The sequence below is a fragment of the Crinia signifera genome, chromosome 1 (genome assembly GCF_055691185.1).
Source record: "Crinia signifera chromosome 1, ASM5569118v1, whole genome shotgun sequence".
Taxonomy (NCBI): domain Eukaryota; kingdom Metazoa; phylum Chordata; class Amphibia; order Anura; family Myobatrachidae; genus Crinia; species Crinia signifera.
The window spans coordinates 224,541,578-224,559,504 of NC_139217.1; the positions used below are offsets into that span (position 1 = coordinate 224,541,578).

Here is a 17,927-nt window from a genome sequence, read left to right on the forward strand (position 1 = left end):
GCATTGCCACATTTTTTCCTATAAGAGCATGCCAAAAAACCTCAGGGCATGCTGGGACATGTAGTTCCACAACATCTGGAGGGCCACAGGTTGAAGACCTGTGCTAAACGGATTGGTTGCTATGAGCACTTCTCTAGCGGTTCACTATTTCCACTGCGTGATAACTTAACCCTGATGTTTTGGGGTTAATTGGATTGTTTTTCTTATGTTCAGCTTTTTATTTTAAGATTTTCAATTATGCAAAAATAAAAAATTCAAGAAGGGGGGTTAAAAAAGGCTTTCATGCCACTGTGTGTGAATAAATGATCTAGCAATTTAGTATATGAAATACACATTTTTGTTTTATTGTGCCAAAGCTTTTTATTGTCCTTAACTGTCTGCTAGCGATGTTTAATGGACAGTTACTGTTTGACAGACCTATGATTGTGAAAATGGTAAGTGTATTCATAGATCGATAGAAGATGATAGGTGTGCACTTAATTAACTATTTTACTTGTGCAACACATGAATATACTTTTTTGTATTTTTTTTTATTTATTTTTTTTAGTCCTTTCAGATGCCAGCCGTCACGGTTTAGGCGACTGGATTTGAAGGGGTAATAGTATTAAAATGTATTATTTTTTTTTCACTGCAATTTCATATTTCTGCTTTGAATCCAGGAGTGGAAGACAATTACTCTAGCATAATTTGTAAAATGCCTTCTTGTATAACAAATACTGTTGACTACATGCTTATGAATATTGTTAAATTAGACATGGTAGCCCTCAATATTTCCTTCATTTTTCCTTCATCCAGCTGGGGGCACTGGAATGTAGACTTTACAGTTGGTATAGAAGTGTTGTAACTGGGAGCTGGCATTTTAATTAATTAGAGAAGTGTGTCTGCTCCTCCCCTCTATACCCCTACCCAACTCAGTCTACGTTTAGTGCTTTTGGGATCTGGTCATGTTTTTGACTTTTCAGGACAACTGGTTAGCGGGATGCCCTGCGTTAAAAAGCAGTTAGACCCCTTGCTTCCTAATAGCCCTGGCATGTGTGAGAGACAGTTTAATCTTTACATGTGGTGAATCTGCTATGCTGGTTTGTCTCATCCTGCTGATGGGGGATGGCATTGATCACTAAACAGCATTTTAAAGCTGCAAAGCTACACCAAGTAGTAAGTTACATTGGTAGTCGGAGAGATTTAGCCCAAGATTGTCTGTTTGCTTGTTTTTAGCATTTCTATAAACCTATTAGGCTCCCCTCTACCCTTCTGGTATCTAGCCTGTTATTCATTCACTGTTCTATTCTGCTCTGTGTTTGTTTGCCTCTTCTGTCCTTATTAACAGTATAACTATGGCAGGAAATAGTTCAAAAGCCGCTGAAAAGGCTGTCACTTGTTTTGACAAGTTTATGCCAGATCCGTCGGTAAGTTCTTTATTGTGTGCAACATGTGAATCTGATAAGCAGACCCCTAGTCAAGATACTGATTTTTGGGCCTCCCAGCTTACACAGGTTATGTGTAACCTATCTGCAGAACTGGAAGCCCCTGTCCCGGTAAAACTTCCCGGTATTTCAACCTTTTTTTAAATTCAATAAGTTTTTATTGTGTTTTTTCCAACATTTTACAGACATAACATCGGGATTTCAACCTTGCTGTGGATCAGGGTTGTTCCCGAGTTCAACCGAGGGTAGTGGCCAGTGTGAAAGGGGTATGGGTACTCACCCGGGCTGCCGGTCCTTGGTGTGTGCTGTCAGACGGGGATCCACACAGGCGGCAGGCGCAGATGACAGGACAGGCGGCATTTGTAGATAACATCTGCGCCCGCCGTCTGAACTGTCATCGGCCTGCACCGAGGACCAGCACCCCGGGATGAGTACTCTCCACCTCCTGCCCATCTCTGCCGTCATCCCTGCGTTTTCTGGTGTGAAAGGGGTATTAGAAGAGGCTTCCAAAGATATCTGTAGTCTAGCTTCCAGATCCTCAGATAAATGGTTATCTGTGATTGATCCATTAGAATCAGTGGAGCTCAAATACTTGTCTTGGAAGGTGGTATTACTCCTTGCCCTAGCTTCTGCCAGGCATATGTCTGAATAAGGTGCTTAATCGTGTCGCACTCCTTATTTGATTTTCCATGGGGTCAGGGCGGAACTGCATACGCACATGTCTCTTTCCTAAGGTGGTTTTGAGTTTCCACTTAATTCATCCTCTCGTGGTACCAGTTCTTTCTGATGCTTCTCCTGCTGCATCTAGGATTTTTAATGTCAGGGTCTCTGTGGATAGCACTGCTTTTTTTGTGGAAAACATGCGCATTGTATGTCTGGTATGATTGCATTAGGCCTGGATGGCCTGCATCCAAACCTTAGATGAAGCCAAGCTTATTTAGCTGCATCTAAGGTTCCCCCTGAACAGATCAGGACAAATTCTACATTCGGTTGCTTCCTCTTGTGCAGCAGCCCATGGGGTTTCCTTTATAAACTCGATCGGCTATGTGGTCAAGTCAACCTTGTCCGTTTACACAGGTTTAACACCTTTTGCAGCCTCTGCTTTTCCAGTTTGGACTTGTGGCATTGCAGGGTTCTCAGTGCTCTCCCACCAGGGATGGGGAGGTATGCGACATCCCCACTATAAAGTCTACATTCCATTTTCCTCTGCTGGATGAAGGAGGCAATAATTTTGGTCCTCACCCTTAAATCCATTTCTCAGAGTCCACAGGGGACATTGGACGCCCTTCCAGCGCTGTTCTTCCTGCCTTGGTGATGGATTTTTTTTTCCGCGGTTTTGCTTTTGTACCCGTTTTTTTTCCTTTTACACCTATTTGTGTCTCTTTGCTCCTCCTTCTCGCTTGAATTTCCTGCTCTCCTCGGCACAGTTTACAAAGAGGGAGTGGTATAGCTGGAAGGAGATGGCATGCTACTTTTTTAATGTGCCAGCTCCCAGTTACTACACTTCTATACCCACTGTAAAGTCTACATTCCAGTGTCCCCTGTAGATTCAGAGAAATGGATTTAACGGGGAGTACCAAAATCATGTGTCATGTATTTAGAAGCTATGTGCAGTGTATTACCAGATACATCCAAAGACGAATACATTTTTGCATCCTATTTATAGTGGGTTATATTGGCAAGTCTGGAGCTCCTGTCCCTTCAAGTATTTTGGTACATTTTTATTCAACAACTATGAGATATTCAGATGCTACAAATCCTAACACACAATTCAGTATTTTGAAATGCTTATTCCAACCCGGGTCCTTAGTCATATACAGTTTTTGCATGTATTGTATGACTGGAATAATGTAAAAAAAAAATAGTCCCTGTGCACTTCTATAGCTTTAAGTTCCTATATTTTCTTCATCATAATTTAATCAACACATATCAGGTAATGGTGTGGTACATATACAAACAAAGAACTCCCGCACCAGTCTTTTTAGCTATACATGTACAAGACTTTCCTCTTTCTTATAAAAATATGAATAGAACACGACCAACTTTCTCTATCAATAAGGATTACAGTATACCCCACACTATACCTATACGATATCTATGAAAAGAACAGCTAGGACCACATTAAAGAACATTATAACACCCAGACATAATCTGATAAAGTGAAATAAGCCTTTGTTTAACTAACAAATCTGAAATCCAAAACCATCTTTTCTTCAAACAGCGGTAAATAACATCTAGAAAAAGTGTAGAATAAAGATGGGTGATAATTATGATCGATATAAATACAAATAAAGGTCTCCATGGGAAGAATAAGGCTTCAAGCCTTGAACACATAATTATGTGTTTTCCTCTCTGCCCCCTTTCTCCCCTTCTCCTTAAAGTCCTACCTATGAATAGTACCCATGCATTTTAAAGACACCTGAAACTCCTTCCTTCAAACACTAGACTCTGACAGGAGGCCTTATCTTAAAGAAATATGGATTGCAGCACTAGTGGCTATTCTGGACAATTGATAACATTAACCCCCATATGGTTCCTCTGTAAGGAACACTAAAATACGTCCTATACAGTTATAAAAAAAACAAGTTCTAACAGAAAAATAGAATACACCCCATTATTAACAAATGCATTTTATAAAATGTATAATAGAACATCAAGAAAATATTATATCTGGTACATAGAAAAAATGGGTGAGAGAAAATATTTTTATGATCCTTTGCAAAGAACTGAGAGACTCAAGAGAAATTAGAACACAAATTCTCAGGATAAAACCCCTAGAAAATTTTGTCATTCATTTAATTTGTTTTTCTCGTAGAAAGAGCATAAATTCACATAACACTATTCACATTTTTTTTTGAACACTAAAAGAGCTAAACATATTAGCCTTATTTATATAACTGGAGTAGGTATTATGGTTTAGGTTGTATTTTTCCAAGAATGGTACATCATCAAGATGGACTGCTATAGTAATGTTTATAATGTATCCACACACGTTTGATTAATTTTAATTTAATTTATTTTTTATTTTGTTTAATTATTTTTCACTCACGTCACTAAAGGCATATCAAAACACTAATTAACTGACTATCACACACTTGTAGATCACAAAAATGACCCATAAAATGATATACGAAAAATGAAAAAATCACAATGAGATGAATGAACATGATATCAACTAAATAATTTAAAAAAAATAAAAAATATTACAGGTAAATAAAACATAGATATAAAAAGAAGAGATGTACACTACACATAATCTCAAATAACAGAGAATGCAAAATATAACAACACATGGTGCATATATATATATATATATATATATATATATATATATATATATATATAATGAAATAAATCTAAACCAATGATTGAGATATGAATACTATTATTACTACTTTAAAAATTCACAATAAATTTAATAATGAGGGATAATTGAAATTGGGAACATTAGGGAACCATTATATGAATATAGAATAGCGAATACATTCACACTTTTTAAAAATAAGAAAAGGGAAATAAGAGTAAAAAAACAAGGAAGAGAGGATAGCACTAGCAATTACAGTTCTAAAAACAAAGCATATCTATTATGATAGGACAATAAAAGCGCTGGAGGGGAAGAAAATAGGGTACTCTTTACCTAGACGGGCGCCAGTCGCGGTCATCGCGGGTACATTTATGTCTGGCCGCGACGCGATGCCCGCGATTTCCCATTGAAACCCATGTTAAACATGGAAATCGTGTCGGTCGCGTCGCGGGCGGCCATAAATGTACCCGCGATGCCCGCGACGCGATGCTCCCGATTTCCCATAGGAATCAATGTTAAAAGGCGCGATGGACCCGATTTTACTGTTAAATGGCTCAATGGACCCGATTTGGCCATAGGAATCAATGTTAAATGGGCCACAGAGCCCATTAACCCTTAAATGTCCCCCCCAATTTTTAACGCCACCCCACGATCCACGCCAACCCGAAGCGTGGCGAGCGCAGCGAGCCCGCGAGGGGCGGCGGTACGCGTCCTCCGACCTTTTCATGCCCTACTATCCACTAGGGCGTGGAGTGAGAATATAATAGTGTGGCGAGCGCAGCGAGCCACCGAGCCCGAAGCGTGGCGAGCGGACGCGGATACCTTCACAGTTATACGCGTCCCCTCGCGGGCTTCACAGGTGTCCGTGGCGACGCCGACACCTGTGAAGCCCGCGAGGGGACGCGTCTACCTGTGAAGGTATCCGCGTCCCCTCGCGGGGCTCGCTGCGCTCGCCACGCTTCGGGCTCAGTGGCTCGCTGCGCTCGCCACACTATTATATTCTCACTCCACGCCCTAGTGGATAGTAGGGCATGAAAAGGTCGGAGGACGCGTACCGCCGCCCCTCGCGGGCTCGCTGCGCTCGCCACGCTTCGGGTTGGCGTGGATCGTGGGGTGGCGTTAAAAATTGGGGGGGACATTTAAGGGTTAATGGGCTCTGTGGCCCATTTAACATTGATTCCTATGGCCAAATCGGGTCCATTGAGGCATTTAACAGTAAAATCGCGGTCAATCAGCCTTTTTAACATTGTTCCCTATGGGAAAATCGCGGTCATCGCGGGCATCCCGATTTACCCCCGACGACCGCGATTTCAATCGCTGGCGCCCTTCTAGGTAAAGAGTACCGAAAATAGTATAGCCATCATGCTGGAATACAAAAGTAAAATACACAAAATATTATACAGAGAGGAAGGAAAATAAAGTAAAAGTTATATCATGGCAAAATAGCAAATTAGTATCGGAGCTAATGCGTCACAAGTAAGAGCCAATCAATAGATAGGGCGGGGATTTAAAGCCCGTGCAGAGGGTAGTCAGGTTGATGCCCAGATGAAGCTTAGGTGAAATGTTCAATGACCGCTGTTAATGTAGTGTGACAGTATTCAAAATTCAATGCAGTTATTGTATGCAATATGTATTGTGCAGATAGAATGAATAGCTAAATTATAGAGGCAGATACAGCGTACATACTGGCAGACAGTGCGGGTTCCGTCGCCGGCGGCACTAGCCGACCCGCTGTCTGTCAGAGTCCTGATTTGACACAGCTTAGTGAAGGAAGCAGGAGACTAGCATAACCAGAGATACGGGCAGACAGACCAAACGAGTAACATACAGGCAATAGCAGCCGACTCTCACAGTCTGTGTGTGCCTTTCAGAGCACGTCAGCGGTGCATGCTAGTTAAGATCACTGGTGCTTCCAGGGATCGATAGCGTAGAACGCTGGAGATATAATTGAGCAACCGGGTTTATGTAATCATGAGATTTGCACTGCACTGTTTCAAATAATAAGGGGCTTAAGAAGTTGAGCCCTGGAATAGTTTGTGTGAGGACGGTACAATAAAGACCCAAATGAAATAGCCTCACAGCCGCTCTGTAAAATTCTATTAAAACAGCGGGACACATATGGACCCTCACTAAAATCTGTCCAATCTGCCACACATTCTCAACCCCTGGGAGCAGGGGAGAAGGTGCACATAATATCTTACATTGCATGTGAAGTTGGTGAAAAATAAGAATAATACATTACAATTATACAATGTATGATAAAAAAAATTCTTTCTATCTTTACTTACTATATTTTAATATTTCACAGTTTTTATTGAATATCATTAAAAGTTATATTTTACGGATTAATTTTTGAGTATATATTTTTTGACTTTCAGTGCACTCACACAATACTCTTTTTCTGTTGTAAAAAATGGTGTGGTACAGTAAATGTAGAACCAAAGCAATAGTTAGTCCTCCAATACCTTGTCATTTTAATGTATTGTTATGCCATTCATAAATTGCTCCTGTAATGAGGACATTTCCAGATGTCTTCATTGAAAAACTACATGCAGCAATTGAAGTTGCCCATTACAGTTGGAGCTGATCCCATTGCGCCATCTGCCAACCTGTGCTGTAAGCCAGAATGGGTCTCGCACTACCCAGTCCCACAGTCTGCCAGCTCTAGCGATACGACGGAAACACAGAGCAGCTCCATCTGTATTTAAAAAGATCTTTTTCCCAATGTGCCTCTCGGCTAGAGTGATCAAGTGACTGGCTCAGTGGATTTGCCTAAAAGAAGTTCCAATCAGAACAAAAAACTTACATGTACTTACCTGGATACACTTGGTCCTTTGGGCTCCAGCACTGCTCAGCATAGCCTTTACGTACATACTTGCCAATTACGGGGAGTGAGTGTTGATGAGGGAGTTAGGGCCATGCTGCAGCTGTTAAAGAGGAACTCCCTCATCTGAACGGTTTAGATGTAAGGAGCATAAACACTAGACAAGATAATAAGACATCGCTCAGAAGGGCCCTCTTGAGCTATATCTTTTACTTTCTCATTTAGTGTGTATGGGGCTTTAATAAAATTATTTTAATGTTACAACAAAGTTTTTTCATTTACAATGTTTAAAGTATGACCTTATGTAGTATCTTTCTTGATCATGGTAGTATGCTTTTGTTTTTATCTTATGGATGTTCATTATTTCGCTTTTATTTAATAAATATATATATATATATATATATATATATATATATATATATATATATATATATATATATATATATATATATATATATATATATATATATATATATATATATATATATATATATATATATATAACCTGCAGTTTGGTCCAGTGCTTGGTGGTGTGAAAACTCATGTAAGGAACCAGTGGATTCATTTGATTCATCTTGAATCCTTTCCCCTATCCTTTTTACACAAAAAAGGCACCATCTGGAAATTGAAAAACCACACTACACTATATAGGATCTAAGTCCTTATAAGGACTCATCCGTTATATATGAAGTCAGAATCCTGAAAGCTCTTTATACAATCCTGAGCCATTTTTGGATTAAGTAACCCCTGAGGAAGTCGCTGGGGCGACGAAACGCGTTGGGTTTCTCTTTTACTGACTGAAATGAATATACAGATGAAAATTATGTTTTATTATAATTTTTAAATCATTTGTATTAAATATTCCTGTTACAGAATCATTACTGTATTCTATTATTTGGTCTGGTGGAGGACACTCTTACGTAGGGCGCACTGGGAAAATTTCTTTGTTCTATCTATATATATATATTTTTCCCTGTTTAGTGAAAGTTTTGGTGTATTTCCTTTTGATGCAAGCTTTGTAACTTCTTTTATAATTGTAGGATGACAAAGCAATGCCTAAAGGTGACATGTTCGCAGATCGACCTCCACAACTTCCACGTGAGTTTTAAAATATTTAGAAACCTTAATTCTATTCAGTTTTCACTATCATTCATATGGGATACTGAGGTCTCAATACATTGGGGAATAGAGGTCATCCGACAGGAGACAGGTACATAAATTTCTTCAACCAGGGTGTGCTGGCTTATCCCCTCTGTCTCCCCTTACTAGCCAGTTTTAGAAAATGTGTCCTCAGGAGAGGATGCACTCTCCTGGAGCTCCAGAGAGTTTTTCTTCAGTTTACTTTTATTATTTTGGGGTGGCTGTTTGGGCTAAACAGCTTCCCTGCTTCGTGGAAAGGGACAGTTGCCGGCCTCTTAAGGTACCAAACTGATCCCTGCTGCAGGTCCACTGACATGAGAGGGTGCTGTTACCGTGGGCTTTGCAGCGTGCACCCCCCCAGCATGCCGCACACCCCTGGCTCAGCCTGAAAGCATCGAGTGGTGAATGTTACCCCGGGTCCCCACAGTGGGGTACCCGGTTCGTGTGAGGCAAGATGGCGGCGGTTCCCTACACAGGGACCGCTGACAGCCCTTGCTGATACTGGATGCCAGTAACTGCCACTGGACCACCAGGGCATATTCCGATTGCGCAGTTAACCCCTGGTTTCCTGCAGGCGCCAGTCTAAATATAAGTATAGCCCAAGCGCCATTTAGATGTGCGGGCTTAGTTCAGAGCAGGACCAGTGCCTCCATCGTGCCTATACACTGCTTCTTCTCATGCTGTGGACACATTAAAGCAGCAGAAAATCACTCCTCAGCAGTACAGAGAGAGATTCTGACAGCAGAGACAGCAAGTATAGCACTATACAGCTGTGCTTACTGCTAGGGTGGATATTTTAACACCCATGCCATGGGTGTCCCGTAAGCAGGCACTGGCTGCCATTTCCCCCCGAACCTGATACAGAGGAGGGGGAAGATGATGGCATGGAGGAGGATGAAATTGAAGAAGACTCTCAGGGGTCTCAGCCTCCTATTCAGTGCACAGAGAACCTTATCCTAGTGATTAGAGAGGTATTAGATTTACATTTGGCTGCTCCAACAGAAGGGGATCCTTTCTTTGTCTCTCATAGGAGACAGGATGTAGTGTTTCCAGAACAGTCTGATTTAGAGGACGTGTTCAAAGCAGCCTGGAAAAATCCTGAGAAATGCTTCCAAGTCTCTAAGCGTTTTAAGTCTGCCTTCCCCTTTGAACCTGTGGGAAGAAAGGCATGGGAGGAACCTCCAGTAGTGGATGCTTCGTGTCCTAAAAATGTGATGCTCCCTGTCCCGGGGACTTCGAACTTAAACGATACATAGTTACATAGTAGGTGAGGCTGAATAAAGACTTGCGTCCATCTAGTTCAACCTATGTTTTTATAGTAGCTTATCCCTGGTTTTAAAGTATGTTCTGATATTTTAAAGACAGATTATGTTACTTATTCATACCCGTGGATGTTTTTAACCAATAAATGTTTATCCAACCTTATTTTAAACGTATGTATAGTGTCTGCCGACACCACTTCAGGAAGAGAGTTCCAAAGGTTGACTGATCTGACTGTAAAGAAATGTTTTCTTCTAATCTAAACTCGTGCCCTCTCGTCCTAGATTCCTGTCTTGCAGAAAAAACGGTGTTTGACAGTTCCTTACATTGGCCCCTAATGTATTTGGTACTTGTTTCCTAGAACGGCCACAACGATTTAGATCGTTGTGGTCGTAAGATAAAAAATCGGATCGATCGCATCGCATGCGATTTGGTCGCATACGATGCGACCGATCCGATCGACCGATTTTTCACCCGATTTTTTTTTTTTTTTCACCAGATTTGTTTAAATTGCCCCCCCAAATGTTAATAAGTGTGCTAGACCCCACGATAGACGTGAACCCGAAGCGTGGCGAGCGCAGCGAGCCCGCGAGGGGCGGCGGTGCGCGTCCTCCGAACTTTTCATTCCCCTACTATCCACTAGGGCGTGGAGTGAGAATATAATAGTGTGGCGAGCGCAGCGAGCCACCGAGCCCGAAGCGTGGCGAGCGCAGCGAGCCCCGCGAGGGGACGCGTCTAACTTCACAGCTATACGCGTCCCCTCGCGGGGCTCGCTGCGCTCGCCACGCTTCGGGCTCGGTGGCTCGCTGCGCTCGCCACACTATTATATTCTCACTCCACGCCCTAGTGGATAGTAGGGGAATGAAAAGGTCGGAGGACGCGCACCGCCGCCCCTCGCGGGCTCGCTGCGCTCGCCACGCTTCGGGTTCACGTCTATCGTGGGGTCATGGCGGGCACATAAAAAATGTGAAATGGGTCATATTGGCCCATTTCACCTTTTTTATCATTTTTCCCTATGTGAGATGGACTTAATCAAGTCCATCTCATCTTGTGCCATTATAATGGCACAAGACCGACCGATTTCAATGTTAAAAGATTTTTTAACATTGAAGTCTATGGAAAAATCGGGTCAATCGGTCGGTCGCATCGCGGCCGATTTTAATTGGTCGCGACCGACCGATTGACCCGATTTCTGTCAATCAAAGTGAAAAAATTGTAAAAAATCGGCCACATCGTGAGGATCGTGTCCCTTAATTAAGAGCCACGATCACTCACGATTGTGGCCGTTCTAGGAAACAAGTACCTAGTATTTATATATATATATATTGAGCATGTCCCCCCTTAAACGTCTCTTCTCTAGTGTAAATAGTCCCAGCTTGTTTAATCTCTCGTCGTAGCTTAAATTCTCCATTCCCCTAATAAGCTTTGTTGCTCTTTGGATTTTTTCTCATTCTATGATGTCCTTTTTTATAGTGTGGAGCCCAGAATTGTACTCCGTGTTTGAGGTGTGGTCTAACCAATGATTTGTACAGAGGCATAATTACTTTTGAATCCCTTGTTTCCATGCCCCTTTTAATACATGCTAGAGTTTTTTGTTGGCCTTTTTAGTTGCTATATTACATTGAGCACTACACCCTAGTTTGTCTATTTGGACTCCTAGATCCTTTTCGAGGACTGATTTACCCAATTCATCCCCGCTTAGGTAACTAGCCCACTGGTTATGTCTCCCAAGGTGCATGACCTTGCATTTGTCCACATTGAACCTCATCTTCCACTTTTTTGCCCTCATCTAGATTGTCAAGATCATTTTGAAGCGTGGTGACATCTTCTGATGATTTAATAACTCTGCTCAGTTTTGTATTGTCCGCAAAGATGGATACATTGCTGAGTAAACCCATCCCAATATTGTTAATAAAAATGTTAAATAAAAACGGCCCTAGAACCGATCCCTGTGGCCCTCCACTTAGTATTGGTATCATATTTGAAACGGCACTGTTCACAACCACTCTTTGTTCTCTATTACACAGCCAGTTCCCTACCCATATGCAGATATTTTCCCCTAATCCCAGGTCCTCCATTTTATTTATCAACCACTTGTGTGGTACGGTGTCGAAGGCTTTAGCAAAATCTAGGAAAATCACATCTACAGCGTTTCAATTATCAAGGTTTTTGCTAACCTCTTCATAGAAACCAAGTAGATAAGTTTGGCATGAACGATTTTTCACGAACCCATGCTGGTTATTACTGAGTAAACTATGAAGGTCTAAATATTCCTGGATACCATCTCTTAAAAATCCTTCAAATCGTTTACCTACTATTGATGTTAAACTAACAGGTCTGTAATTAGCGGGATCCTCCTTTTTTTCCTGTTTTGAATAATGGCACTAGCTCTGCTATTCTCCAGTCTTTTGGTACCTTTCCTGTTAGTAAACACTGATAAGAAGAGCTAATTATCAGTTCCTCAGTATCCTTATCCTCCGTAAAACTTTTTTCAGTGATATCGGTTAGTGGGCCTAGAGTATGTTGTCCTTAATTATACGTTTACTATTTATGTATTTGAAAAACTTCTTGGGGTTAGTTTTGCTTTCAGTGGCTATGCAGGCTTCATAATCCCTTTTAGCTACTTTTATTGCCCCTTTGCAAATTTTGTTTGATTCTTTGTAATTGGTGAACGCCTCCTCATTTTAAGTTTATTTTTATAGAATTTAAATGCTCTTGTTTAATTGTTGATTGTTGACCTAACTTTTTTGTCCAACCATGGTGGCTTTTTTTTTATTGAATTTACTCTTATTTACTTTAGGAATGTATTTAATAGTTAATGATTCGAGTACATTTTTTAGAGTATCCCACATTTCCTCAGCATTTTTCCCCTCAAAAACAGTTTCCCACAAAATTATTTTTAAGGCTTCTCTGAATAATTCAAAGTTAGCTTTTCTGAATTTAAGTATTTTAGCCGATCCTTTGATGTAATTTACTGAAGTTGATTTCCAGTGAAACCATATTGTGGTCACTGTTCCCTAGATGTTCAATTACTTTTGTGTTTGAAACTAGATCTATGTAATTTTTTAATACCAAATCCAATAATGCCTTATTACAAGTTGGAGCTTCTACCGTTTGTGTGATAAACTGGTCTTTAAGCTTAGGAACCCACTGCTTCTTGCTGTTTTACATGTTTCGATTTTCCAAACCATATCAGGTAAATTAAAATCCCCCATAATTAATACCTGACCCTGATCTGGTGATTGTTTGATTTGGTTTAAAAGAAGACTCGTCCATTTCGTTTATGTTCGAAGGTCTATAGCATACCCCCTTTTAAAATTTTATTCGATTATTATTTTTTTTATTATTATTATTATTGTCGGTTATCTCTGCACACACGCCCCCGTGTAATCTTCCTCTGTACCTGTGCTCATTTCTTTTTCACACGATGTTAAGTTATTTTTTACATATAGGCACAGACACCTGCCCTTTCTATTTTCCCTATCTTTTCTGTAGAGTGTATATCCCTCCATGCTTAATGCCCAGGTGTGCGACTCGTTACACCATGTTCTGTAATACCAATAATGTCATAATCGTCCCTAGTGACCACAATACCTGCTAAGCTTCTTGCATTTTGCCAGTAGGCATTTCAATTTATGTTTATTTTTTTTTGTGTCCCTAGCATTGTGTTTAATTTCTCCTCTGGACTGATTTGTATTCCTTACTAATTTCCTCGTACCCACCTCCCCCACAGTAGACTCTCTACAGCAGCGGTGGCCAACCCGCGGCTCGCGAGCCGCATGCGGCTCGCCACGCTGAAATTTGTGGCTCCCATCGGGGTTTTGAATTTGGCGCCAATTCGGCTGCCAATTCAAAACGCCGCATCGGCAGCCAATAGGAAACGGCCGCGGCGAGGCAATCAGCGCTCGCCGCGCCGTTTCCACCCCGCCCCCGGCGTCTGACATCAGACGCCAGCGGGAGGGCGAGATGTCTCCATGCCGGCGGAGCGCAGGAGCGCTCCTGAAGAGGCGAGAAGCCGCCGGAGGACGGCGCAGAAGACGGCGGCGGGGAGAACAGTTCTGGCGCCGCTGAAGAGGCCAGAAGACGCCGGGATCAAGACAGAAGATCTCCGGCGCCTTCTGGAAGAACAAAGAAGATGGCTCCCGGAGAGGCCAGCAGGGGTGGGAACTGGGGGGAGCTAACGAAGCTCCCCCCAGCGGCCTCTCCCAACACCAGGTAGGGGCCTTTGGTCTCCTACCCCCCATCCACCCTAGACCACCGGGTGTCAGGCACTAGGCCCGTGGGCACATTCAGGCCCTTCCGGCCTGTGGGCGCATTAGTCGGGCCTTCTTGGCCCGTGGCTCATTTGTTTGTTGGGCCCTCCTGGCCCTCTAGGTGGGGCTTTTAGTTAGGAAGCTGGGCCCTCCAGCATAGGTGTTGCACTGTGGGCAACACCTGTGCTGGAGGGCCCAGCTTCCTAACTGTGGGGGCATATGTTGTTTGGCACTGTGGGGGGCATATAATGTTTGGCACTGTGGGGGGCATATGATGTTTGGCACTGTGGGGGGCATATAATGTTTGGCACTGTGGGGGGCATATAATGTTTGGCACTGTGGGGGCATATAATGTTTGGCACTGTGGGGGCATATAATGTTTGGCACTGTGGGGGGCATATAATGTTTGGCACTGTGGGGGGCATATAATGTTTGGCACTGTGGGGGGCATATAATGTTTGGCACTGTGGGGGGCATATAATGTTTGACACTGTGGGGGGCATATAATGTTTGGCACTGTGGGGGGCATATAATGTTTGGCACTGTGGGGGGCATATAATGTTTGGCACTGTGGGGGGCATATAATGTTTGGCACTGTGGGGGGCATATAATGTTTGGCACTGTGGGGGGCATATAATGTTTGGCACTGTGGGGGGCATATAATGTTTGGCACTGTGGGGGGCATATAATGTTTGGCAGTGTGGGGGCATATAGTGTTTGGCACTGTGGGGGGCATATAATGTTTGGCACTGTGGGGGGCATATGATGTTTGGCACTGTGGGGGGCATATGATGTTTGGCATTGTGGGGGCATATGATGTTTGGCACTGTGGGGGGCATATGATGTTTGGCACTGTGGGGGGCATATGATGTTTGGCATTGTGGGGGGCATATGATTGGCACTGGGGGGAATATGATGTTTGGCACTGTGGGGGGCATATGATGTTTGGCACTGTGGGGGGCATATGATGTTTGGCACTGTGGGGGGCATATCTGGCACTAGGGGCATAAAGTTTTGTCATGTGGCCACTCCCCTTGTGTCATATGACCACGTCCCTGGCCACTCCCCCGATCACACCCCTTTTTGGCGCGCGCATGATGTTGGCTCTTTGGCTTGACCAACGATATTTTTCGGCTCTTTGCCTCTGACCGGTTGGCCACCCCTGCTCTACAGCCTTCCCCACCATGCCCACTGCCCAACCTATTTACAGTTTTGAAACTTCTTCCTTTGTTTACTCTTCCCATACCCTAAGGCAGGGCTGGGCAACACCGGCCCTCCAGATGTTAATGAACTACTAAGGCCATCTTTACCTGGGCCAACCAATTCCAGGAAGGTTTGTTGGGTGACATGAATGTGGCCACGGTGGCTGAAAAGCTGCGGCACATCCAGGATACAGCAAAAAAGCTGTGTGAGACTCAATAAGAATTGGGCGCCATTAATGCACGTAACTCAGCCATGGCTGTTTCGGCCAGAAGGGCTTTATGGTTACAGCAGTGGGTCGCTGATGTGGACTCCAAGCACAGTTTGGAAAATCTACTTCTTCACAGGGGACAGATTGTTTGGGAGCGCATTGGACGACTTAATCTCTAAGGCTACGGCCGGTAAGTCCACCTTCCTCCTGCCGCCATCCACACCGGTGAGACGCCCCTTTTCATGCAATGCCCAGCAGTCCTTTCGGACTTCTAAGTTTCGGCCTAAGGCAAGAGGTGGCTCAAACGCCACTAGAGGTGCTCGTGGTAAAACCTGAAAAACAACAGCCCTTTCCAACTGGGACCGTAGTGCCAGCTCAGCTGCAACCAAGCCCTCTGCATGACTGGCTCCACCCACCACAAGATATTCTCGCAGTGGGGCTCGGTTGAAGTATTTCAGCCATGTGTGGGATGCTTCCTCCATCGACCCGTGGGTCAGGGATATTATTTCACACGGTTAGAAGCTGGAGTTCGAGAGTCTGCCCCCTCAAAAGTTCTTCAAGTCCGGACTCCCAGCAGCTGCGGAGGATCGCAGGATCCTCAGGCAAGCAGTGCAAAGATTGGTAGATGCTCAGGTAATTATACCTATACCATCACTGGAGCGGAACCAAGGATACTTCTCCAATCTCTGTGGTACCGAAGCCGGTTGGCTTGGTCAGACCGATCCTAAATCTAAAATCTTTAAACCTTTTACTTTCGGGTCTTCAAGTTCCGCATGGAATCTTTAAGGGCGGTAATTGCAGGATTGGAGGAGGGAGAATTCCTGGCGTCCATAGACGTGAAAGATGCCTACCCTCACGTACCAGTGTGGGGACCACACCAGGCGTATTTACGTTTCGCCGTTCTGGATGAGCAGTTCCAGTTTCAGGCCCTGCCGTTTGGCTTGTCCACCGCCCCACGCGTGTTCACCAAGGTGATGGTGGAAATTATGTTCCTTCTAAGGACACGGGATAAACATTATCCCATACCTGGATGACCTGCTCCTGAAAGCTGAGTCAGTCAAGCCTGCAGGTAGCGATAAAGACTACCAGATATGTGCTGTCAGACCACGGGTGGATCCTGAACATACCCAAGTCCTCTCTAGTGCCGACTCAGCGTCTCCTGTTCTTGGGGATGATATTGGACACGGTGGAGAGGAGGGTCTTTATTTCGGCGGAAAAGATTGCTGCACTCCAGCAGTTATTGTTGGAAGTGCTGAACCCAGAGAGGGTATCAGTCTACCTGTGTATCAGGTTGATGGGAAATATGGTGGCCTCATTCGATAATCTCCAGTTTAGGAGATTCCTCTCTAGAGGGTTCCAGTGGGAGCTATTGAGCAAGTGGTCCGGATCGCATGTTCACATGCACAGTTTAATTTGCCTGTCGGCAAGGACAAGACAGTCTTTGCAGTGGTGGCTCCACACCCCAAACCTCCTCACGGGACGGAGATTCGGAATCCAAGACTGGACCCGGTTGACAACAGATGCCAGGCTGCTAGGTTGGGGGCAGTGACACAAGAGGTGCAATTTCAATGAAAATGGACGCACCTGGAAGCAAAGCTCCATATCAACAATCTGGAGCTGAGGGCGGTTTATTACGCTTTGTTACAAGCTCACTACCTCTTGGAAGGTCAGACGATCCAAGTCCAGTCAAACAACGCAACGACCGTTGCGTGCCTGAATCGGCAAGGAGGGACGAGGAGCAGGGCCTGCGTGAGGGAGGCCACCAAGATCCTTGCCTGTCAGATTCATGCAGTGGCACTTTCAGCCATCTTCATTCCCAGGGTGGACAACTGGGAAGTGGACTTTTTCATCTGCCACGACCTTCATCTGGGGGAATGGGGTCTACATCCCCCGGTATTTTCAAGCATTGTGGATCTGTGGGGGCTCCCACAGGTAGACCTGATGGCCTCCAGAGTCAACAAGAAGGTCGACCGATATTGCTCGAGGACAAGAGATCCACAGGCAAAGGTGGTAGATGCTCTGACTACGGTATAGTCTATTTCCACCTCTCCCGTTGCTGGGAAGAGTGGTACAAAGAATCCGAAGCCAAAGAGTGGAGGTGATTCTAATAGCGTTAGACTGGCCTCAGAGGGCATGGTATGCAAGTCTGCAAAACATGCTGGTGGAAGATCCGTGGCGACTGCCTCTCAGAAGGGATCTTCTGGTCCAAGGCCCCTCCATCTACCAGGAATTAGGGCGGCTTCGTTTAACGACCTGGAAGTTGAGCGGCAGATCTAAGCTCAAATGAGGTTTCATTCCTCTGTAATTGATA

General features: G+C 43.9%; 1 protein-coding gene across 1 annotated transcript in view; it reads left to right on the forward strand.

Moving 5' to 3' along the window:
- HNRNPM (heterogeneous nuclear ribonucleoprotein M) overlaps window positions 1-17,927 on the forward strand; it is a 169,358-nt gene that overhangs the window by 92,734 nt on the left and 58,697 nt on the right. The window contains exons 8-9 of the mRNA XM_083179038.1: window positions 385-434; window positions 8,593-8,650. Of these exons, the coding sequence (XP_083035164.1) occupies window positions 385-434; window positions 8,593-8,650 (108 nt within the window). The remainder of the gene's footprint in view (window positions 1-384; window positions 435-8,592; window positions 8,651-17,927) is intronic.